General features: G+C 51.0%; 1 protein-coding gene across 35 annotated transcripts in view; it reads left to right on the plus strand.

The window, feature by feature from the left end:
* The window catches only part of EHMT1 (euchromatic histone lysine methyltransferase 1), a 115884-nt gene extending 94731 nt beyond the window's left edge, over nucleotides 1-21153 (plus strand). For all 35 annotated transcript variants that reach the window (XM_040531912.1, XM_040531932.1, XM_040531940.1 and 32 more), the window contains 11 exons: nucleotides 584-685; nucleotides 1387-1491; nucleotides 4159-4313; nucleotides 5084-5251; nucleotides 5632-5776; nucleotides 6770-6847; nucleotides 8007-8122; nucleotides 10439-10525; nucleotides 14937-15015; nucleotides 18121-18296; nucleotides 19606-21153. In XM_040531912.1, coding sequence (XP_040387846.1) covers nucleotides 584-685; nucleotides 1387-1491; nucleotides 4159-4313; nucleotides 5084-5251; nucleotides 5632-5776; nucleotides 6770-6847; nucleotides 8007-8122; nucleotides 10439-10525; nucleotides 14937-15015; nucleotides 18121-18296; nucleotides 19606-19789 — 1395 coding nt within the window. In that variant the 3' untranslated portion in view covers nucleotides 19790-21153. The remainder of the gene's footprint in view (nucleotides 1-583; nucleotides 686-1386; nucleotides 1492-4158; nucleotides 4314-5083; nucleotides 5252-5631; nucleotides 5777-6769; nucleotides 6848-8006; nucleotides 8123-10438; nucleotides 10526-14936; nucleotides 15016-18120; nucleotides 18297-19605) is intronic.
* Nucleotides 21154-23426: the final 2273 nt, after the last annotated feature.

Consider the following 23426-nt stretch of genomic DNA (forward strand, 5'->3'; position numbering starts at 1 on the left):
TCCTTTGCCCCAGGGAGCCCCCTCGGTACAGTCCCTGACCCGAGGCTTCCCATCCTTGCTCCCCATCCCTGTGCTGCGTTCTCTGTTCAGGGCAAATCGTCCATCAGAAAACTCTGTAGTAGGAAGGAATCATTCTGCTCGTCAGGTTTTCATTTCCTCCTCTTTATTTCCTGCTCTCCAGGCCTTGCTGTGTGCTAAGCTCTTGGGATGTAAGCGTCTGATAAAAATCAGACTCCAGACGAGATTTTCGGTGTTGGTGTGGGAGTGTCTCCGTCATGACTCACAGCCCCAGCCTGCCCATCTACACCAGACCCTGTATTCTCAGCTCCCAAAAGCATTTCTCCTTTCAACCATCGCTGATGTTTTTTATCCCCTGTCTCGGTACATGGCTGTGGGCACGCTGGGTCTTGGTCACTGTGGAGGCTCTCAGCCCCTTTTGCCCTGCTGCCAGGTGTTGGGTTAAGCCCTGTGCTAATAGAAAAAGCAAAAAAAAAAAAAAAAGTATAAACAGAATATTTTGGGTTGAAACAAGACTACTTTTCAGGGGGTCTTCCCTGAGTGCTTGTTCTGTGCTTGTGTCCAGGATGCGGAGGGCTCCACGTGTCTGCACTTGGCTGCCAAGAAGGGGCACTACGATGTTGTTCAGTACCTCCTGTCCAACGGGAAGATGGATGTCAACTGCCAGGTGAGGTCCTTCTGCAAGGTGCAGAAGCTGCTCTTCTCCGGGCAGGGCCAAGAGTCTTGCCAGCGTGCTGTCTGGTTGCTGGAAGGCAGCCCTGCTGCTGGGGAGGATGTGAGAAAGGTGACAGGGTGGCAGTGCCGTGGGCATCTCCTTCTGCCCTGCTGCAGGAACCTTCGCCCCGCTGACCTCATGGAAACTTTTCCTGTGTGTATCTCCATTTGCAATTTCTCCTTGACCCTGAATTTGCTGGAGGAGCCTGTTCCGCAAGGGTGCAACTGTGCTCCTCTAGGAGAGGGGTGGGAGTGTGGTTTTGCTGTGGGACAGGTCTAGCCTAGCACTCGCCATTGCAGAGCTTCTGTGAGCTTTTGCAAGAGCTTTCACAGAAGCTCGGCATTCATTGTGCCTTTTGGACAGTCATCTGGGTTTGAACCTCCTGAGATCCATCGGCATTGTGCTGAGCTGCAAATAAACTGGAGTTTGCTGAGGCAGATTGGTTCGAATCCTGCCGGGCTCTGCAGGACCCTGAGGGACCTTTCCCTGCAGCAGCATAGGCTGAAGGAGTGCAGTGAGGCTTACGTGGGGAGGGAAGGGGTCTGTGGCTCCCAGGCAGTGCACCCTGCTGTGGCTGCCAGGGCGCATGTGAACGTCAGCAGGAGACAGTCCTGCCCCTTCTGCATGCCTCACCCTTTCCGTTCCCTCCCCAGGACGACGGAGGCTGGACGCCGATGATCTGGGCCACTGAGTACAAGCATATCGAGCTGGTGAAGCTGCTGCTGGCGAAGGGGTCGGACATCAACATTCGAGACAATGTGAGGGTCCTCCTGGACAATCGGTTTTAGAATTAATTCACAGTCTCTGCTTAAAAACTAAATGAGCCCAAGAACACAGATTTCAGGCTCAGTGCCGGAAGGCACAGTGATCCCTTGACACAGGTGGAGGCGAGTGCCTGGTGGGAGAATATTCCTCCACGCTGTAGAAGAAGCCTTACAAGCAGGCAAACAGTTCTTTTCCTCCGGCTCCTCTGATGTAGCCTGTAAGGATGCTGTACGTGGTGCTGCAGGGCGTAGTTAGCTCTGTGCATCACTGCCTCTGGTCTGCCTGGGTCTGTCCTGCTGTCACCTGGATGCCGTGCCGGGACAATCGCCCTCAGGACCAGACTTGACTGCTCCTTGTTGTTCATGGGCCAGTGTGTGTTGGGGGCATCTTGCGTGCCTTTTGTGGGGCACGAGCTCATGCTCGTGCTCTGCAGATGGATTGGGCAGATGCTGCAGCCACTCTGCCAGCAAATATTGCACGTCTGGCTTTTCCTAGGCACAACAAACCCCTAGCCACCAATGTGGACGGAGTGTGCCAGCGTGCCAGAGCTTGCTCTTGGCCTGCTTCACCTCTGTAAAACCTGCCTGAGTGGAAAGGGCTCCGCTGCTCAGCGCCTCAGGTGGGCGCTCTGGGGGCCCCGTGTGTCTGTCTGTCAGCTGTTTTCATGGGGATTTTCAACTAAAAAGAGAAAAGGAGAGGGAGATGACTGAAGGGGGAAAAGGAGACTACATCCACGCTTCTGCTCGGAGCTTGTTAATCAGCACAACTCCTTTTTTTCTTACTAGTGTATTCCTTACTACTAGTGTATTCCTTACTTTTTCCCATCTCTCTTTAGGGTATTGAAACCCCACAAGTGCCTGCAAGGCAAGCTTGGGTATGAACCAGGGTGTGATGGGCTCCTTCAGGCTTTGGTGTGTAGGAGACGTGAGATAGTTTAGTAACTGAGGGGCAACTGGCTTCACTGCTTCCTGCACGCACAGAGGTTACAGCAAAGTACTTACCCTGCCGTCAGCTCACTCCCTAGCATACCTCATGGTGACACGTTTTGTTGTCCAAGGCTGCTAGTGCTTTTCTGGTTCCAATGGATATAAGCACCGTTTTGTATTTGTGTTCCCAAATACGTCTTCTAGTGCCTGTTGGGTGCTGGCAGGGGTAGGTGCAGGCACGGTTGTCTCATGGAGCGCAGAATGACCCCAGCGTGACACCTCAGGGTGTCACCTTCCCCAGTCTGAAAGTCCCTTCTCAGTAGGAGTCTCCATTTCCTTGGTAACTGAAATTGTTCCAGACAGGTCCAGACCTGATACTGTTCCTAAGAGCAAGAATCGAGGTGGGAGCGGGGGCTTTTTGGGTTGTTGCATGGCCTCGGAGCCCTAGCACGGACTCGGAATAAAACCGTCTCTTGTCTGAGCTGTCACAGAAGCCTTTGGCTGCCAGCTACAAGATCACACATTAAATGATGAAAATCAAATCGTCTCAGTCAACGATTTACTTAAAAGAAAAATATCCCCTTAGCAGATGTATGTATGGCATATCCGTTACAGTACCTCCAGCGCAGAGTCTCCTGATTGCAGCCATTAAGAAGCGCTGTCGCTTGTGCTGGGAAACATCATCCTTGGCGAGAAACGCTTTTGATTGTAATTACGCTGCTGTTAGGCAGTAGCCGGTGCGAAGCAGCAAATCTAGGTGTCTGTAAAGTGTCTGAGCGGCGGCGTGTGGTGTGCAGTCGACAGGATTAATTTTTTCGTAGATCGGTGTGTTGTGCTGAGGAGTTTTCCTATATGTTTTACCCATGGTGGGAGGCAGAAGCTGTGCAGAAAGAGGCCTCCCCACTCCCTGGTGTATGTTAATAGCCTCCTCGTTTTAGAGAACATCTAAGTTAAGTTGCAATGACTAAAAGATGTGCTTTATTTTTAATTGAAAAAAAAAAGTTCGGTGATCATTACTATCATTGCACTGTTGTATTCGGCATCTTTAGAGCCTGTCAGGGGGAAGGACTCTAAAGTGTGCTGCAAATTGCACTGTAACAGAAAACAGTATCATCGCTTAAAATACCTCCATCAAAAAGATGAGTGTTCAGCTATTTCTAGTGCAGCTAGTGAGAGATGAGTACATACAGTATTTAAGAGATGCCTGAAGTCGGATTGATTGCTTTCCCTGTGTCTCCTGGTTCTCTTTCTAGCACCTTCATATACCCTACAGCTTGTGCTCTGCTCTGGGTCGGCAGACGCTTCTTCTCTCTCATTTTATAACCCTGGGAGACATGCTAGGTTTGCTGCGTGTCTGGGCTGGGGAAGCTCAGCTTCTAGCCTTTTCCAGTGTGCTTGTTCGTGTCTGTCACCTCTCTCGTGGATTGATCCAGATTGTTTTGTGGCTTAGAGACAGACGATTTGTCTGCGTGCACAGGGAAGGCGATGGGCCGCTTTGCGTGCGGCCTCCCCGTCTTCGGCGTGTGGAGGCGGCTGGAGTGAGAACTCCCTGCTCGTCTCCGCAGAGATTCCCCTGCCTGCCTCGGGACTCCCAGCCAGAATGAGCAGCGCAGGGGAGGAGAAGGGAACTACGTGTTGAATGCCCCAGGTGCAGAGCTGAGGATGGTGAAGTCCCAAAGCAATAGGATTGTAATGTGCTAAACAGCCTCTCTGCTCTGTTTTCTTCCCCTCCAGGAGGAAAATATTTGTTTGCACTGGGCTGCTTTCTCTGGCTGCGTTGACATTGCGGAGATACTGCTGGCTGCTAAGTGTGATCTACACGCGGTGAATATTCACGGAGACTCCCCCCTGCACATCGCAGCCAGAGAGAACCGCTACGAGTGTGTGGTGTAAGTACGGCTCCAGCCCCGCCACTTCTCCCCCTTCCCCTGGTCGCTCCTTTCTGCCCGGGTGCTGGCTGGAAGCTCGGGACAGCCTTTGGCTTTTACACACAGACCAAATTTGGGATGGAGGGCTTGTTTCTCTGGTGCCCTGCTCCTAGGCATGGTGGGTCTGAAATACTAGCTGCTGCCAGAGCTGTTGTAAAAAAGGTCACAAAACATGGGGTAGTCCTGGAGTCTTGGGCAGAAGGCTTGAGGGGCTTTGCTCAGCATGGGCTTCTCAGCACAAAGGGGTCGGGCATCCTCGATCAAAGCTTTTTTTGTGGCATAGTAGAGTAACGGGGCTTTTGTTTCGTTTAGGCGCTGCTAGGAATAAATTCAGTATGTGTCCTCACCAAAAGCTGGTGAATGTAAACAGGGGCCAAGTCCAATACCAGTTTCCCATGGGACTCTTGCATTTCCATCCTACTCTTCCCTCCCCTTGTCTTTCCCTGCCAGAGAGAGTTTCCAGCCTGCCTGAAGTCAGGCTGGCTACCAGCAAGGCGCTTGTCATGCCTGGAGCAAGGCAAGATTTGCCCAGAGCTCCAGTCTGTGGCTTCTGCCAGCGCCTTCGTGTAGAAGGATTCACTGAACCATGCTTAATAAAGAAAACTCAGGTGATTATTCACTGCTACAGATTTTACCTTGTCCCGTAAGGGCTGGCTGGAGACGTGATTCAGTTCCTTTTCCCTTTGCGCAGCTTCTCTGGGGGATGCTTATCCTTTCTTGCTGTTTTGCAGTCTATTTCTTTCCCGTGGCTCGGATGTCACTTTAAAGAACAAGGAGGGTGAGACTCCACTCCAGTGCTCCAGCCTTAACTCTCAGGTCTGGGTGGCTCTACAGATGAACAAGACTCTTAGAGAATCGTCGACTGACAAGCCCGTCCAGATAGAGAAGGTAGTGAGCAGGTGAGAATCTGGCTGGCTTTGCTTGGTGGTTGTGAAATACAGCCCTGGCGAGGGGGAGGCTGGAGGTCTGGTTTGAGAAAGGGCTCTAAGTGCATGCTTAGCTTTCTAAACTGGTGCGAAGGTCAGTTTGAGCTTAGCGGGAATTAAACACATGCTGATTGGGGCTTGTAAATTCATCCTTCCAAATGGAAATATTCGCATGCACAAAGAACAATCTATAAGGGAGAGTGGAAAGAAATGAACTCTGTTCTAGTCTGAATTGCGTTCAGGCTTTGAATGCTCAGTGATCAAAGACAGTAATTCTGCCCCAGGATGTCATTTGAATGTCCCCTTGTTCGGGGGAGCTTTTATTCTGTGACAATTCTTTCTGCCTCTGACAGAGACATTGCCCGGGGTTACGAGAGGATCCCGATTCCCTGCGTCAATTCAGTGGACAGTGAGCCTTGTCCTAGCAACTACAAATACGTTTCGCAGAACTGTGTCACATCCCCAATGGACATCGATAGAAACATCACTCATTTACAGGTGAGGGACTGTGTGTGTCCCTGTGTTTTTTCCTGTCCTAGTGTGTGCACTTAGAGACGTTGCAGTGCGCTGCGCCACAGCACAGGTTTTGCATTCAGAATGGGAATATCTCGTCCTACCGTTGTCATCAAATCCAAGCTAAAGCTGTAGTCCTGGATTCCAGCTCTTGCTCTAGGGGACAGGATTCTGCTTTTTGTCCTTTCCTAGACTTACTCTAACCTCTGCGTTCGGCTGTGCACTGCAGCATCAGCCGTCTGGTGCTGCCTGATGCAGCTCCCCTTTATCCATTGCCTCTGTTCTGGCTCTGGAGAGGCAGTGAGCTGTTGGGAGCCCTTCCTCGTGCTGTCTTCTAGTGACTGCAGCACCCAGGCCAAGGCCTTTAATTGTGATACTGGATGTCCTCAAAAGGCTGGCTTGTGAAGCAGAGGAGGGGAAGCGTTGAGAGAGGGTGACTCCTCTCCAGGTGCAGCTCGTGGATGGTTGAAGGGAACTTCCCCAGGCCAAGCCCCGCTGTGCAGCAGCCGGTGGTGGGACCACGCTGGCTGGGGGTGTGCTGGGGAAGCAGCCAGCTGGAGCACCCGTGTGGGGAGAGGCATGCAGCAGGGGAGGACTGAGAAATATCGTCGTGTCATCCCCAGCTCTGGTCCCTTCTCAGAGCTTTCCTTGTCCTCAAGCGTGGAGTACCGCTCATAAGGTCCAGAGGAAGGTTAGTAACATGGCTCATTATGGATCTTCTTCTGCAAGCCGGAGTCCTTTGATGTTCATTGTACTTAGAAATAAGGAACTGAGTAAACATTCCACTGAACTGATGAGTCTGGTTATCTTTCTGGCTAACGAGCTGCAGCAAGGGCCTCTTTTGGAAGTGCTTGGGAGGCACTCCAGCAACAGGCAGGAGGTGAAGCCTTGTGGTTTCCTCTCTGGCCCAGCTGCAGAAGTTGCTCTTTCACTTACATGAGAGTGGCTTGGAGTTGACCCCTTTTGCTTCTCTTTCAGTATTGTGTATGTATAGACGACTGCTCCTCCAGTAACTGCATGTGTGGCCAACTCAGTATGCGCTGCTGGTATGATAAGGTGAGGACGCAGAACTTCGTATCTGGTTAGATGAGTGTTGGCTAGCTGAATTTGGCAAAATTCAGAATTTCTAATAGTACCTAAAAACAGTTTCTTGCACAGCTCCTCTAATTTTTACTTTAAAATGCCTAAAGTTGCAGTCTCAGCTTTGAGGCATATGTGATAATAACAAAATGTGTACTCAGGGAAGCTTTTCTGTTGTTATTTGTTTGTGTTGCTGTCATGCCAGCTGAGCCATTAATTATACCCATGTGATAGCATTTAGAAATCCATGCGTGAAATCAGCTTCCATCTCAGAGCAACATAGAAAATGCTGTAATATGTAAACGGGGGAGGGTAGTAGAGGGATTTTGCCTGCCTTTATTTATCACGATCCTTCTGGATGAAGGCAAAGTAAATATGTTTTAACTTCAGCGTTGCCAGAAGCTTGGTTTGTTTTGGGTAAGTACGCTTCAATCCTCCAGGGAGGTGTTGAGGTTAATATTTGGACAGGTTCTGCTAAGATCAGAAGTTCTGCGAATCTCTGCAAGTTTCTCCCAGGGGGAACATTGGCATCTTTCTTTGCTTTGTAGCCATTTTATTTACACATTAATAGGTGATTACATCTTTAAAGCCATAAAAGCTAAATTTGTTAAATATGATGAACTGCCTCTATCGCTTTCTTAATCCTATATGGTTGGTAGATAATTGAATTGTAGCTTTTTTGGGAGAGTTATTTGGGAAGATAATGTGGTTTAGAACTTGGGTGTACTGGCCTTATAATCTGGAAGTTTAGGCTTTATTCCAGGGATAGACAAAGCATCTGCTTCTCCCCTCCAGCACTGCAAAATGATGATGCACACCATTTTTTGCACAGCACTGTAAAATAGTTTTTTGTTGGTGGTGCATAGGGTGATGCCAGGCAGCAAAAATCTAGGTGTTTTTTTTGCTGTTCGTCAGCTGTTTGTGATAGCGGCTTGTGTGCCACTCTCAGGGAGGAGGAAAGCCTCTGCAGAAGTTGAGGTCTGAGGTTATTTTGGGGGAGGTCGGGGCATACCTCCGTGCTGGGGTTGTCTGGCCCATTTTGTACTCGGGGAAATTCTGCTCTGGGCCTGCCTCTGGTTTGGAGGGGTCACAGAAACAGAAAACTAACCCAGTCTTCAATGCATCTCCTCTTCAGGACGGCCGACTCCTGCCTGAGTTCAACATGGCCGAGCCGCCGCTGATCTTTGAGTGTAACCACGCGTGCTCGTGCTGGCGGACCTGTAGGAACCGGGTGGTGCAGAATGGGCTCAGGTGAGAAGGAGGATCCACACGCAGCTGTCACGGCAAAAACACCCCCAAACCACAGAGCCCTCCCAGCCTCAGCTCTGCCTGCGAACCCACAAAAGCCAGGGCTTCCAGGGGTGAAAGAGAGGTGGGGCAGGTGCCACCACGTGACGGTGGGAGGCACAGTGGGTTCCTCCACACTGCCGGTGGGAATGAAGCAGCAGCAGACTGGTTTGTGCCCTGCCTCTGCCCCGTCATGTGGGAACTGCGCTGTTCTTTCGTCAGCCTGACCATAAAACATACAAATTGCTTGTGCATGAGCAGCCTGGATGTATCTTCTCAGGTAGAGAGCTCTGAAAAAAATAACGGCAACAGAAAACGCAAAGCCTGCATTTAGAAGAACTTGTAAGCTAGCTGTTTACATTACAGATACAGGCCAGTATGCACAAACTTGGCTGCTTAAGGTTTCGCAGTTATTGGCCTGACTCCCCCTGAATTGGATATTTGAATACCTGTTGGCTTCAGTGCTGCAGATTAGGCTGTTATGGCTTTGGTGCCAGACTAAATATTAAAATGTTTTGCATTGCGCCTCTGCTTTGGAGAAGTTTGCCACTGTACTGAATGTATCGGGACAAACTTCTAAGGAATGCCACTGGAAGAAGACTTCTGCATTTTTTTTATGGTGCTGATAACACTTTTTGTGGGCTTCGTATTTCCAAGGACATTTTGCAACATTAAAAATAAGCAAGGAAAAGGCTGGATGCGTTTCCACAGAACTTTACTCCTCTGTGGTTTTCCCTGCCAAACTCCAGAGCTCCAGTGTCTACGTGGGTGTTTACTTAGGAGCTATACAGCTAGATCTGATGCTGCTGCTTTCTTGCACGCTCAGGTGTTTCTCTGAAAGACAGGAAGGGTTGGAAACACAACCAGGAGCCTGGGAGCGTGGCTCTGTTGGGAAGCTATGGCGAGGTCGGGTGCTTGGCAGAGCTGTGCTTGAGGTCCCTGCAGAGAAAATGTGTAAAACTGCTGCTGTTTGGTCTTCAGCTTGGCACATGGGTGCTCCCCTTTCATTTTCAGTGTTTCCTTATCAGTTTTGCTCCAAGTGAACTCTGCAAGGCAGTACGTATGTTCCTGTCTGGCAGGCTGACCCAGCTCAGAGTGAAGCCGTGGTCCCACTGCTGCTGGCATTGGCCCCAGTAAGCAGATCCCTAACCTGAGCTCAGCTCTGTCGTACCATGATGAATGAGGCAACACAGAGGGGATCTTCCTCGAGCCTGCAATGCAGCGCTATAGCCAGTTTATGAGAGTAGTTGTCCTCTTGACGTCCTGTTTTGCTCCTGGTTAAGGCTCCGGGAGCTGTGAACAAATACGAGAAAATGATCGGCCCTGGAGAGGAAGCGTGGTTTGAGCTGACAGTGCAAAGAGGGGATGGGTGGGGGGAAGAGGAGAGAAATACTGGAAAAAGCAACAGGGTGAAGTTAAGGTGAGCATCGGATTTCTCTTTATTCCGATAACAGCATTGCTGAGAGTGGGGTTTGGTTCCCTTGGGGGGAGAGAGAGCGTTCCCTAGCCCTGGAGATTGTTCATCCTGCACTTAACTCAAGTTCTGGCTGAGCAGGAGGCAGAATGACTTACAGCATTGTTTCTCTGCCTATAAACTCCATCAGTAAAATTCCACAGAGCAGCTATTACACCAAGAAGTTTCAGGTTGCAGCGTTTTCTTCCTTGTCTTTCATCCAGGGAGTTGGATATGATGGAGCAGCTAAATGCACTGGCCTCAGCAGAGGGCAAAGGGATCAGAGCACTTAGCTCAGGGTGCTCTTAATTCACTGTAAGCTCCCTGCCTCCCCCTGCAGCACCCCTCCCTTCAGAACCTTAAGTCCCTTTCCAGCTTCCCTGCCTTCCCCCAAGCGCCAGGTGTGTGCGTGAAAGGGAAAGAAATTCAGGTGGTGGGATTCTGGGATCCCGCGTGCGAGTCCTCAGCGGTGTAACCACGCCGAGCGTCCAGTCCCGTGCCCTCCTCCCCAGTCCTGAATGCGTCCAGGCACCAGGTGTGCGCCTCACCAGCTACAGCTGGGCAGGGAGAGGGGGTGGTGGGCACCCGTTCCTGGTCCCCAGGCAGTGCCCCCCCGGTGTCTGTCCTCCGGCTTGGAGCAGCACTGGGAGCGGAGCACGCACGTAGTGGCACCAGCGTGAGAACTGGTGGATCAAACACCAAAACCGTCGTTGAGTTGCTGCTGATTGAAGGTTGCAATTTTTTTTTGTTCTTCCCTCTGCAAAAAAAAATCTGTTGCCTTTCTGCTCAGTGCTGCCATTGATACGGTTTTGTTTCTTCTTCTCCAGGACGCGGTTGCAGCTCTACCGGACACAAAAAATGGGCTGGGGTGTGCGAACGATGCAAGACATTCCACTGGGAACCTTTGTGTGCGAGTAAGTTATTCGCTCAGCTTTTGTTAGCTCACGCAAACGCGTCACTTCCCAAGGGCTGGCATGGCTTGCACTCGCTCCTCTTTTGAGGAGAGGTTTTCATGCAAATCAAATTGGCACAGAGCAGAATCGCTCACCCTCGCTACGAGGCTTCCTGATCCCATTTCCTGCTCCGTTTGTCCCTTTCCTTGCAGCGTGGAGCTTTCTCTACCCCTCTGCATCTTGCTGGGATCTGTGGTGAGCTTGTTGTCAGGGGCTCTGTTATCCCTGTGACACTTGAGCAATGGGGAAAAAACAGATTTGGGTCATGCTGGAAGTGAATCGCCTGTTCATATGGGATGTATATATGGGATGTTTAAGGTTGTGGGAATTCGGAACAACTTTTAAATCGGATCATTTTCTGTTTCAGTACTGACTTCCCAAGAGGTTTCCCAGGGTCACAGCTCTGGCTTTAGTCTGATTCAGCAGCACAGTAAAGCACTTGGCGTTAAGTATAAGTTTAGGACCTGATTCAATAAAAGTACTTGGGAACAAAAAAGTTGAGATTTATGTCAAGTGAAAAAACTGCTGCTGAACCCCACAGTTTTTAGACTCTAAAGTGATACATGTACTTTATTAAATATTTTGGAAAGTGTTTTTTTCATTATGGTACTAGTGAGCTAAGATCTTCTAAATAAGACCGGACTCTTGACCTTCATGAAAATGCTTGCTAGGGTTTTTTAGAGCTACTTGTTGATGCTGTATAGGATTGGGCAGGGGATTGATGAAGATTATTGCAGAATTTAAACAAATAAAGGAAAAGAAAAATCTGCAGTAAATCAACAAAGTGTTTCATCCAGGCAGACTCCAGGCATCCAGGAGCTGCCAAATGCTGAAATGTTTTTTTTTTTTTTTTTTTCCAGAGTTTTTTTTTTCCCTTTTTTTTTTTCCTCCAGAGTTTCTTAAAACTCTGCTGTTTGTGGGGGAGTGTTTCAAGTCTGTCCTCAGGTGGGGCTTCCTGTTGAGTACCAAAGGTCTCTGTGTTTTGGTTAAGCACCCAGAGATGATCCAGAGCCTGCGAGCAAATTTCTAAAGAATAAAGGCACCGACTTTACCAAATCCTGCTGGAATGTTAATCCACGAGAGAAATAAGCAGTGGTAAACAGGCAGCCCGGGGAGACGGGGCAGCTCTGCGCAGCGGTGTAATTATAATTAACACAGACAGGCGCAATGGAGAGCGCGTCAGAGCTGGTGGGGTTCAGATACCACAGTCGCACTTAACTCTTCCTCCACACTTGCCAGGAGCTGCTGGGGCTGTTTCAGTGGTAGGCACTATCTTCTTCGTTATCTAAATGAGCTGCATACTAAACAGCTGAACTAATTCACGTCTTGCCCATGCAAGTTCCTCCTTGTCCCCGTCACTCTCTCTCACACACGTTATTTGCACAACTCACCAACTCCAGTCTCTTCCATTGCCCTTCCTCAAGCCAGCTGCCCTAATCTCCTCTTCTCTAATTCTGCGTGTGCAGCCCTTTAGACTTTGTTCCTTCTTTTCCTCACCTCTGGCCAAGAAGCCCCAGTGCCTGCGGTGCTCGGGGGCTGCTTGCACACAGCAGCTCCCTGGATGAGCTCAGTGGAAGAGCATTTTGCATTTTGCATCGGCTGCCTGGAGCAGTGCCCTGACTGGGTGGTCAATTTGTGCTGGGCTTATTCCTCTGCTTTGGAAGGTTGCTAATTGTATTGGCATGAGAAGGACTTTTATTCCATATTTTTTCATGTATGCCCACACGGGGAGCATGGAATAGTTCTCCCAATGGTTTTATTTTGCAAAACTCTTCCAGGCTCTGGTGCCGTGCAGACTCTTTCTGCGTGTAAATGCCTTTCTTACACACATACTAGTTTGCAGCCTGCTCTGTGCTTTCTGCTTTTCTGTGTGACCACTCAAAACATGATTTCCCTTCCCGTTTCTGCTTGCAGACTCTGGCAGCACGCAGCACTCGCTTCTGTAGGAAGCACTCAGCAGCGTTCGGAAGCAGCTGGGAGCAAGGCTCTGCCAGCGCGGTGACCAGCCAGCCCCTCCGCAGTCACCTCGGGGTGGCAGCTGGGGAGCAGCTGCTGCAGACCCTGCTGCTGCTGCCCTCCAGCCCCCTCGGTACCTTCAGCGAGGTCCTGAGCAGCAACCTGGCGAGGGAGATGCGGCAGAGCTGCCCTGTGCCTGCCCTGCCGGGTTCCAGGGCAGAGGGGGCGCGCTCTGGGCTCTTCCACGCCTGTAAGCTGGGGAAGTCCACCACGTGCTCCATGCAGATTCCTCCTGAACCCCAGAATTTGCTGCTCCTCAGAACCTGCTGCTGCTAGTACAGTTGCTGTGGGTTGTTTTGAAGCTGCTCTGTTCAGGCTTCTTTGTTCAGTAGTGTAACTGCTCACGCTGGAGGTGGCACGGTGGATTAAGGACTTCCCTTGGAGAGGCTTGGAATTAGTGGGATGCAGAAACCAGAGGTTCTTCCAAGGTTCTGGTGTTTTCCTTTTGGTGTGTGTCCATTATATGGTTTCCAAATACTTAATTCCTGTACAAAACATGATGCTCTAATAGGATGTTATCTGAATCGAGCCAGGTATGGCAGCCACACCTTCAGCCAGAGGCGCCCCAGGCGCCCCGTCCCATCTCCCACACCCCCTGGAAACGCCGCAGCTTGTGCTAGGGACTCATCGTTGCTCGTGGTTTTTGCACGGTGTGCTCTGATCTTGTGGCGAGGAGTGGCAGCGTGCAGCTCTGAGATGTAGTTACTTGCCATCAGCATGTTAAATGTCTTTGTTTAGACCAGGGGAATTAGGGAACAGTTTGTATTGGTGAGCAGTCCTGCAAAGGAGAGGAGTTACAGGAATGGTCTGTAAAGGAACATGGAAACAGCAATTTTTAATTAGATTGGTTTTTATTTTGTTTCACTGACTTGTAGACCTGAAGTGGCTGTCACTGAGCGCAGTTCCTCTCCGTGCAGCATTATTCAGCTGTTTCTTAGCTGCTGCTGGCTACTGTGCCACGCTACAGCAATTTCTCTCTTTCCCTGGCCATAATCTTCCTATTGCTTCGGGTCACCGGTGAGTGTGTGGTTTCCAGTAATGCTGCAGCCTTGCGGGAGCGCTTAATAAATAACAAGATGCAGTGGGGGCGAACAACAGGAGCACACACGGCCGCAGCAGCCTCCTGGTCTGGCGGAGCAGCTTTGCCAGGCTGCTCAGATTTGGGAACGGCAGCCAAAGGCTCCCTTGTCACCGAGCGCGTGGGTCCGCCCCGGGTTAATGTTTTGTGGCTTTCCTCTTCCCGAGCCCAGGAGTTAAATGCTGCCTGGAGCCACAGGGGGAAGTGGATATGGTTGGTTAACATTTCTAAAATGCCTTGAAAGCTGCGGAGGAAAGCTGTTAGAGTGCTGATCATGGAAGCGTCTGTTGATGATACGAAGAATATTTGTTTTGTGAGTCCTTAGCTTATAACTCCGTAGTGTTGTGGTAATGGCTGGGAAGGCTTTGGTACCAGAATCTACTGTGCCGTTGATTTCTTCTATTCCTTCCTCTGGCCCAATTTCTCTCCTCTGGGGTCTCTTGTTTGGACGGCAAGCTGCTCAGGTCAGGAAGTGTCACAGGTTGGAAGACAGATGAGCGAACACAGGGGCAGCAGGGGCTGCTGTGACTCGGGATTTTGCATCAAAACCAGCATCTGGCCAGAGCGTGGAAGGTGGCATGGATGTTTAGTCCTTCTCAGCAAGCCAGGCCAAGGAGCATGTGTTTTGTGGTGCTTGGAGGGCCTGACTGAAAGCTACCTTGTGCCTGTTTTTACAACATGTGGTTGTTACTGAGATCATAGCTCTGGTTTATCCTAGTCTGAGAAGGATGAGAAAGAAGCCTACATCCTTCCAGGGATTCTGACAGGTTAGATTAGACCTAAGACTCTTAAAACAAGACCTTCACAGGTATGTAGCATATGTAATCAGCCAAAATACCCTGGAAAATGAAGAACAGAAACAAACCTTTTACACTGGGATGTAAACAACACAAACATTACAGTATTGTACAGGAGAGCCAGGACGTGCGTCTGACAGTGAACATAAGGAGAGTTGGATTAATGTCTCGATCTTGGCCAACAAAGGAGATTGCAAAACAAAACATAGTCCTTGGGAAAGTAAATTTAGTTGGAAACAAAACTCCATTTTTATTATTAAAACTGTTGCCCTGAAAAGACTGGGCTTGGAGCCAGATTTTAGCTGCTTTCAGTTGTTAAAGCTCCTTTTGCCTGAGTGGATCTGAAATGACCCTAGGGCTATGGGTTGTGATCAGTGCTGGGCTGCATCCCTTCCTCCTTCCCCTCTTACCAGAAAGGGGTGGTGAAACCAAGCTTATGGTTGCATGAGTGTCTTATTCCTGCCTTGCTGTTTGCCTGCAGGTACGTTGGTGAGCTGATATCCGATTCCGAGGCAGACGTCCGTGAAGAGGACTCCTACCTCTTCGACCTTGATAACAAGGTACTGTATCTGAAGGGGCCTCGTGAGACAAGCCCAAGGTCTTGCTCCTCCAAAAGAGCAGAGGGATTATTTGTCTCTGTCTTGATGTACAGCACGGTCTGAAAGCCTGCAAAGAGGAGGGCTGCTTCCGCCCTGGGTTTTGTTCAGAATATAAGGCGTAAGGCTTTAGGGTTCATTAAAATGGTAACAGAGCCCAGCAGTTCCAGGCCACCGTGTTACGTGCTGCCCGCAGGGGCTGTTAATGCAAGATGCTCCCCTGTTAAAACTTCGGACGTCCTGAGTTCAGCTGTACGGCTGTTAGTACGCAGGTGTGTGCACAGGAGTGTGCAGGCTTGCGGCAGGGTTGATTGGCAGCTCTGTAAGCTCTTCATAAAAAGATGTTGATGCATGAGCTGGAAGGCTGAAAAAGGTGCCATTCACTTACAAAGGGATCCGTCAGATCCCCTGGCAGGGACTTGAGGCTTGTTCTGCTGCTGGTTGTCCTGCACTGCTCTGCAGAGGGCTCATAGCAGAAATCTTGTTCTGAAAAGTGCGATCTAAAGCTTTTAAGCAGCTGTCACTTCAGACTTCCCTTGGGAAAGGAGAGGAGGAGAAAGGTAAGCTGGTGACTCAGGAGAGTGGGGTGGCTCCCAAGGAAAGTTGTAAAATAGCCTTTGTCTTGTGTCTGTCCTCACCTAGTGACAAAGAAGTTTGGCTTTATTATTATTTTTAAAAAGTGACAGACATTCAACAGCTGAAAAAAGGTAAGTGTGAATCTTGTAGTCTGTCTGAAAACATAGGGGTCAAATTGTAATTAAAAAATGAAAGAGCAGTGGGGACTTAACGCTGCTTTGTGCGTTCATGAGCACGAGACTGCCTGGGCCTTGCCTGGCCTTGAGGTTAGCCCCTGGCTGGCAGCCTCGAGGGAGAACAACTGGAGTTTATCTTTGTAAAGCAAGGAGGGAGACTTAAGTACAGGAGCAAGCATGTGGTCTTTTTTCAGAGACCACGTCTTCAGAGTGGAGCGTCTGTGTTACAGGCACCGCTCGTGAGGGATCGCTCAAAGAGTCCCGAGGCAGAGCAGGGAGGGCAGGGCAGAGCCCTGCAGGTCCCGTTGCCTCCCGAGCGCCCAGACGTGCTACGGGTGCAAGCCCTGGGAGGGCAGCCTCGGGGTCCCGTTGTGCCCTGGAGGAGTGGCCTGGGTGGGGCATGAGCTGAAGTGGAAGAACGGGATGGGGACATCATTTCTGATGTCCTTGTTCTTGAGTTGTCACTTGTGCGAGGTGAATCATTCAGCGTGCCAGGCCCTGCAGTCATGTCCCTTCCCGTGTCTGACAGAGGGCAGGGATCGAACAGCCAAGCCTTGCTGCCATTTCGGGGCTTCCAGGGAGGAAGACAGCACAATAGGTGCTCTCTGGGTTTCCACAGATGAAAGAGGGAGCTTTCTTTGTACTAGAGAGCTGGAAGAGACATGCTATTTCTGGGAAAGATGAGGCCGAGTTTTAGCTGCTGTGGTTGCTTTCTGTTGGGGTTAAGCCACCCCTTCCCACGGGCAGGCCCACCTTCTGCAGTCCCGTGCATGCGCGTAGCCCTGCTGCACTCCACCTGGGAGAGGCTGCGGTCAGAGCTGAGCACTGCTGCAGGCGAGAAGGGCTTTCCCGGGGCTTCGCCCTTCTGAGAAACCCCAGAGCCTTCCCGTTCACTGTGTCCTGAATTGCCTTTCCACACAACTGCTGACCCCACTCCTGGTGACACCGACACACCGGTGGGATCGCTGCCCTGAGGTGCACCAGGTGCCCCACCTGGCCGCTGAGCGAGCCAGCAAAAAGCCACGTGTGGACTCGTGCCCGACTGGGAACCTTTTGCATCTCTGCTGACAATCACTGAAAGCCATTTGAAATCAAAATTCCCTTCCTCTTTAAGCACTGAAGATCTTGTAAGAGGCGAACACAGACTTGTGCACGGCCCTACAGTCTGCCTGCTCTGTTGACAAGGAGCCCCATCCGCCCGAGCAGGTCATGATTCTGCTTTTCCTCTCTACCTGCCACCATGCGACTCCGACACTCGTGTAACTTGTAGCAAGGTGGGACGCGGTTTGCTCTGGGACTTGTCCCCGTCAGCAGCGCCGCAGTGAGGATGCCGCCTGTGCTGCTCAAGGCAGCTGGCTCCGTTCTCAAGCAACACATCTCGACTTCGTGTGGCGGAGAGCTCAGATCTTTCCAGACAGTCACTCAGGGTAGCAGTGGGTGATGTTGTCCTTGCCAAACGAAGGTGGCGTTTCCGTGGATGAAAGCAGTGCTGAGAATTACTTTTGCCTGAAATCAGAGCTTGGAGCACTCCGTGTGGTGTGGGACCGTGGGGGTGACGCCTCTCCAGGCACTGGGACATCTTCCCTGGGCTCCTGCACCAGTCGGGCGGTATGATCTGACCCAGCTCATCCATTAAAGATTGCAAGGTGCTTGCCCAAAAGGGAGTTTGAGCACTGCTAATGGATCCTTTTGCTTTTGGCCTCTTTGCAACTGAAATTAGCTCCTGTAATTAAAGTAGCTGCTTTGCACAGTCATTCTCTGCTGGAATAAAAAAGCCCTGAGGGGGGTTCTTTTATTTTCGTGGAAAACAAAATATTACTGCTGTCTGGGCCCTATGGAAAGGGGATTTGTGTTCTCACTTTCACTTTTATCTGCAAAAAACTATTTTCTCTAGGCTCTGGCTTTGTGTTTCCTCGCTGTTGCATTCAATTAGGGGACAGAACAGATGCCTGTTCCCCTGTCCAGTGGCTTTTACCCATAAGTTGTTTGTCTGCACAGAGCATAAACCCCACCGCACCAAACTGGGGCTTCAGCAGAGCAGCTCTGTGCAGAGCCGATGTGCCAGCCAGTGTCAGGAGCATTTTTAGAAGGTCTTTGGGCTTGTTGGGGCACAGTGCTGTGCAGAAAACTATTTTCAGGGTACCGTTGAACGTAAAAGGATGCGTTTAGTCCTTTTGAGCCTGTCTTGGTCATTCTTCTTGAAGCTCTCCAGAGTATCAGTGGACGGGCCAGGACTTTGGTCGTTGGTTAAGCAAGTAGCAGGAATAATACCAAACCCAACATCACCTAACAGAACGTGCAACCTTTCTCCCTCCAGGATGGAGAGGTGTACTGCATAGATGCCCGTTTCTACGGCAATATCAGCCGCTTCATAAACCACCTCTGCGAGCCAAACCTCATCCCGGTGCGGGTCTTCATGTCGCATCAGGACCTCCGCTTTCCCAGGATCGCCTTCTTCAGCACGAGGCACATAGAAGCCGGAGAAGAAATCGGGTAGGTACCGCCCGGGGGTGGCTGCCCGAGGGACAGAGCTGCCCGAAGAGCCGCAGCTCAGCCCAGGGGCTGGAGCACATTGCACGTGGGTTTAAAAGGGTTCAGAGTACTGGCACTGGTCACGCGTGTCGGTCTGAAGGAGGCAGGGAGGGGGGTCCTCTCTTGGACATCTCCGTTGCCTGCTGCAGTATGTCCCTGGCTTCCCACCTACGTGGATTTTGGAGCACTGTGCAGGCCAGCAGTGAGTGTAACTCCTCCAGCGGGAGGTCACTGGGGTTGGTGCCTTTAGGAGGGAGGAACGCAGCCCTCCCTAGGCTGTTCCTTCGCTGCCTCTGTCCTGGCAGGATGGGACAGACGCTGCCCTGGTGCCAAGCACCGGGACTGTGCCAAGGAATATGTGGTGGCCCAAGATGCCGGTCTTGTGAAGCTGTTGCTCCATGTGTGTGCCCTGGAGTCCTAGGAGCTGTGCTGAGATAGCACAGAAACCCACAAGGTGTCCTGACCGGTGTTTTGAGCACTAGGGTTTCCTCCAAATTAAGTGACATCAGTCACTCTGCTCTGTACTCTTGCCGTTTCTTCTGCTATTTTGGTGGTACCTAGTAACTCCCCTTCCCACAGCATTTCTCTTCGATTGTGACCTTCGGAGGGATGAGCAGAAGAGGGGCTGAAGGCTCTGTCTGCGCCCCATGGGCAGGGATGGTTCAGAGGTGATGTGCACCATCACGGTGGGGCTGTGCTCAGAGCCCAGACCCCTCTGCTTCTCCTGTTTCCCACGTGTGGGAGGATGAACGCAGTGTATTAACAGGCCTCATAGGCCCTTTTTGCAGCGTTTCCCCCAGGGACAGGCCCCACAGCCTGCCTGTCCCCATCTTGTTCACCATTCTGGTCTTCACTGTGGGAATTTCCCCGTGTTTTTGGCTAGGAAGTGTTGCGGTCAGCTCTGCTCAGTAAACAAGCCCTGGGTGGCTTTATCCAGCAGTGGGACTGAAACAGAAAACAGAACTCCGTGGATTTGGCCCAGGGTAGTCTCTGGGTGTGATGGGGAGGTTCTGCACAGAGCTAGGCACCTGAATTTTTCCCTCTCAAACACCTTCCTCTGCAGAGGGCCAAAAGCTCTGCTGCTCCCGTGTTTGCTTGCCCAGCCGTGTCCCCAGGGTCCCTGGGGTCCTGCAGCGCAGCATCCCCTGACACTGAATTGCCCCAGGTGCTGCCAACCCCAGCTTCTGGTGCAGGTGCACGACCCCTTTTGCTGCCGATCGTTCCTTCATTGCACATTGCAGTGACCCCGTTTTCTGTCTCTCTCTTGCAGCTTCGACTACGGCGACAGGTTCTGGGACATCAAAGGCAAGTTCTTCAGCTGTCAGTGCGGTTCACCCAAGTGCAAACACTCGAGCTCAGCGCTGGCCCAGCGGCAGGCGAGCACCTCGTCCCAGGACACGCAGGAAAACGGGCTCCCCGACACCAGCTCTGCCACAGCAGCCGGCCCCTTTTGAGGCTCCGCTCCCCAGAGACTGACTTGTTTTAACCCTATAGATTCACATACTGTCTGAATTTCCATTTAAAGAGAGAAAACCCGCTCAAGGAAAGCCAAGGGTTCGTGACACTTAGGGCTGTGCCACCGACTGTTACTTGAGGAATAAGTGAAAGCAAATCCCACCTCCGTGGCGTTGTTCTCCCCTCCCCGGTCCTGGAAAGCTGCTGGTTTTTACAGTGCGTGCCGAGGGGTGGCTGTTGCGTTTTTTTTCCATGCAAGCTGTCCCGGCCTCCGTCTCTTAATGTGCTAAGTGTTGTCAGAGCCAAGGGAGAGCTGCCCGTCCTCCGAATATTGTTAATTGAATGGATCGCTCATGCCAAGTCATCTCCAGTTCACTTGTAATAAACTTTGAGTACTTGATGGGACTTTCTTTCTAAAAGCCGGGGGGAGCGGGGAGGGGGAGGGAGGTGCTGGCGGCCACTTGTCTTGGCACAGCCCCGGGGCAGGGTCTGCTGCTTGGTTTCGTTGGTTAGTTTGGGGTTTATTCTTGTTTTTTAAAAAAACCACCTCGAATTTCTGCCGCATCTCGCAGGACGTTGCGGTGGGGCCTTTCCCTTGGAGCTAGAGGGCATTTCTAACCCATGCCTCCTTGTTACCAAATCCACCGGCTTTTTTTTTTTTTTTCCCTCTTCTGATGAGACGAAATCCACAGTACTTAACCCCCTTCGGTCCCCGTCTCTCCCGAGCCGACCAGAGACGTCCCTCAGGCCCTGCTCCCGTTCAGGCTGTCTCCGTTAGAACCAGCTCCCGGCTGCGCCCTTGGCCGCGTTACAGTTTCAGTGTTCGCTTCGTCGGTGGAAGGATCTCCCTCTCCTGCCGCATTAACAGTTGTGGAGAGGGAAGGTTGAAGGGGATTGTACAAGACACTAACTTCTTAAGAAAATCAGTTTTCTTTTTTAAAGATAAAGCGGATGATATATATATTATAGAGAACCTCGACTCGCGTCTGCCGGCTGGGGTGAGCAGCAGACAGGACATGTCGCAGCGAGAAGATCCCGGATGCCACCAGCTCGTCCGTTCCCATCACTTTGCTCAACGCTGGGCACCTTCGATTAATTTTTAAGCCACATGCTATGAGGTTTCAATAAACTGATTTATTTTTTACCATTACTGAAACATCGGGGACTAGCATTAAAAAAAGAAAAAAAAAAACAAAAAAAAACACAAAAAAAACACAAAAAAACACAAAACAACAAAAAGAAACCACAAAACAAAACGGTGCTGATTCTGGTGTGATTTTTGCTCACCACGTGAATATAAACTATCAATTGTATAAAAAGAACAAAGTGATTTTAGTATAAAATGCAGGAAAAAACACAAAACTTTTTTTAAATTGTTAGTATTGTAGTGTGAATAAATTTGCCATCACCTTTTGTGTGGTGGCTGGGCAGGTCATTATCTTAATTTTTTTTTTGCATATATCTTTAAATACTGTAATTAGTGCAGTAACAGTTTTTTTTGTTCATCTCTTCTAGAACATTCATAATGCCGTCATGTTTATTATTATTATTTTTTTCTGTTAATGTTTTTGACAGTTTTAAAGGAGCAGCCTTTTGGCTCTGATCATTTTCTTGTTCTGTTTTCAATGAAATCAATAAAAAAAAAAAAAAAGTGCTTTAAAATGAGTTCGGCCTCTGTTTGCCTGCAGCGCTGCCAGCACGTGGGGGCTTGTCCCAGAGTGTGGGGCCGGGGGTCCTGAGCCCTTGGCGCTGGGGCTGCATTTCCCATCCTTGGGCCTGAAAGGGAAAAGATGAAAGCGAGTGAAAAAACAAAAAAGATACTCTCAGAAAAAAGATAGTAAAAAAGTAAGCCAGTAAAAAGTAAGCTCAGCTGCCTGGGTGGCTTTGTTGGTTGGTTGGTTTGTTTTTAAATTTTTTGTTATCTTGAAATCCCAAGCTGTTGGGGATCCTGGGCTCTCCCTGGGGGTGGGCAGTGCCGCCCCCTCCTCCTGCCCTGGCCCAAGGTAGCAGAGCCCCAGCAGCACCGTCAGCTCAGGTGGGAGCCAGTGTGCGCCCGCCTTTGCTTTGGGTTAAGTTTGGGGACTTTCTGGTTTATTCACAACCCCCTGGTCGTTTCCTGGAGCTGGGAGGAATCCCAAGGCTTTGCGCGGCCTCTCGGGGCTGTTTCTGGAAGGTTTGGCCATCCTGCGGTGCCACCGGGTGCCCCGTGGTCCATGGGATGCTGCCCCTGAGCCTGCTGGCAGCTCGCCAGGTGCCTTAGCACGGCCACCGCGCTCTGCCTCCCCAAATCTGCGGCTTCAAAAGGTACTGAGCCCTCCAAGCGACGCGCACTCAATGGCTCATAAAAACATCCGTCAAATATTTGTTCCACCTGAGGACAGGGAGGAGCTGGTGGGGGGGGGGGGGAGGTTTCAGAAGGAGCCGTTGTCACCCCAAAGCTTCGACGTCCCCTCGTCCTCCCGCCTGGAGCCGGGCAGAGCGGCTGCTGCCAAACCTGCTCCAGGCGTTGAAGTGCAAAGCCCCGTGGGTGGAGAGCCCACAGGGCCCCTGTCCCCACCCCTGTCCCCGTCCCTGTCCCCATCTGCTGACTGCTTTGGGAAAGTCTCAGCTTGCAAAGTTGCTGCTTTTGGGGCTTCTTTAGATGGGAGATGGAGCAGTGCTGCACCCCGGGGCGAGGTGGGGTGGTGCTGTGCCCATTTCTCACCTCCCAAATTTTGCCCCCCACCCTGGGACGTGGCTTTGCCAAGCACCATGTCCAAGCAGCGAGCAGGGATGTTTGGGGCTGTTGGGTTAGGATGCACCATGAGGGTTTCTTGCAGCATTTCCCTTGCACCCAGGTCCCGTGGAAAAGCCCTTCCCGAGGTGTGGACCAGGAGAGGGAGCTCCCACAGTGCTTTTCCCTGCGTTGCACCGAGACTTTGGGGATGTCTCCAGTGGCTCCGACCTCCCCCGACGCTCCTGCTTCGCCGTTATCCCCATTCCTCTGGACGGTTTTGCTTGCTTGTGGAAAAGGTAAAAAATCCCTAAATCATCAAAGTCTGGAGGCTGGAGGGCGGTTGGTCAATAAAACGCATCGTCCATGGGCTTTGCTGGACAAGAAATCCTGGGTTTGCAGTTTTGGACTTCCAGGGCTGCCGCAGGAGCTGGCCGCAGCTCCCAGGGGAGCCGGGCAGGACCCCACAGACACCGACGTGCCCAATGTGGAGCCCGTTTAATTGTGGGCCAACACTAATTACAATAACACGTTCTGATATTGTATAATTAAACATAATGAAAATAATTGGCTTTAATTGAAGGTGAGAGCTGGAAAACCCCTGGAGAAATCCAGTCTCTGAGTGTTACGTCCCCAAATCCGTTATCTTCCTGGGGAAGGGCATGGGGAATGCCGGCGTTCGGGGGCTCCGCCGGTCCCGGAGCCTGCACAAGGCTCCACACGGTAAATGCAGGCATTTGATGCCCGTCAGGGCAGCACTGGCTGGGATTTTAGTAGGAATTTTTCCTGGTTTTGTCACGCCACTGGGGCCTGAGCCGGCGATGCCTGTGGGCAGGGAGATGTGGAAGGGCCAGTTCCATCCTCGTCTGATTTATTGGGGATTTATTGGGTTCCTGCAGCAATTCCAAATTTTGAATTTCCAC

The sequence above is a fragment of the Cygnus olor genome, chromosome 19 (genome assembly GCF_009769625.2).
Source record: "Cygnus olor isolate bCygOlo1 chromosome 19, bCygOlo1.pri.v2, whole genome shotgun sequence".
In the NCBI taxonomy this organism is placed as follows: Eukaryota; Metazoa; Chordata; class Aves; order Anseriformes; family Anatidae; genus Cygnus; species Cygnus olor.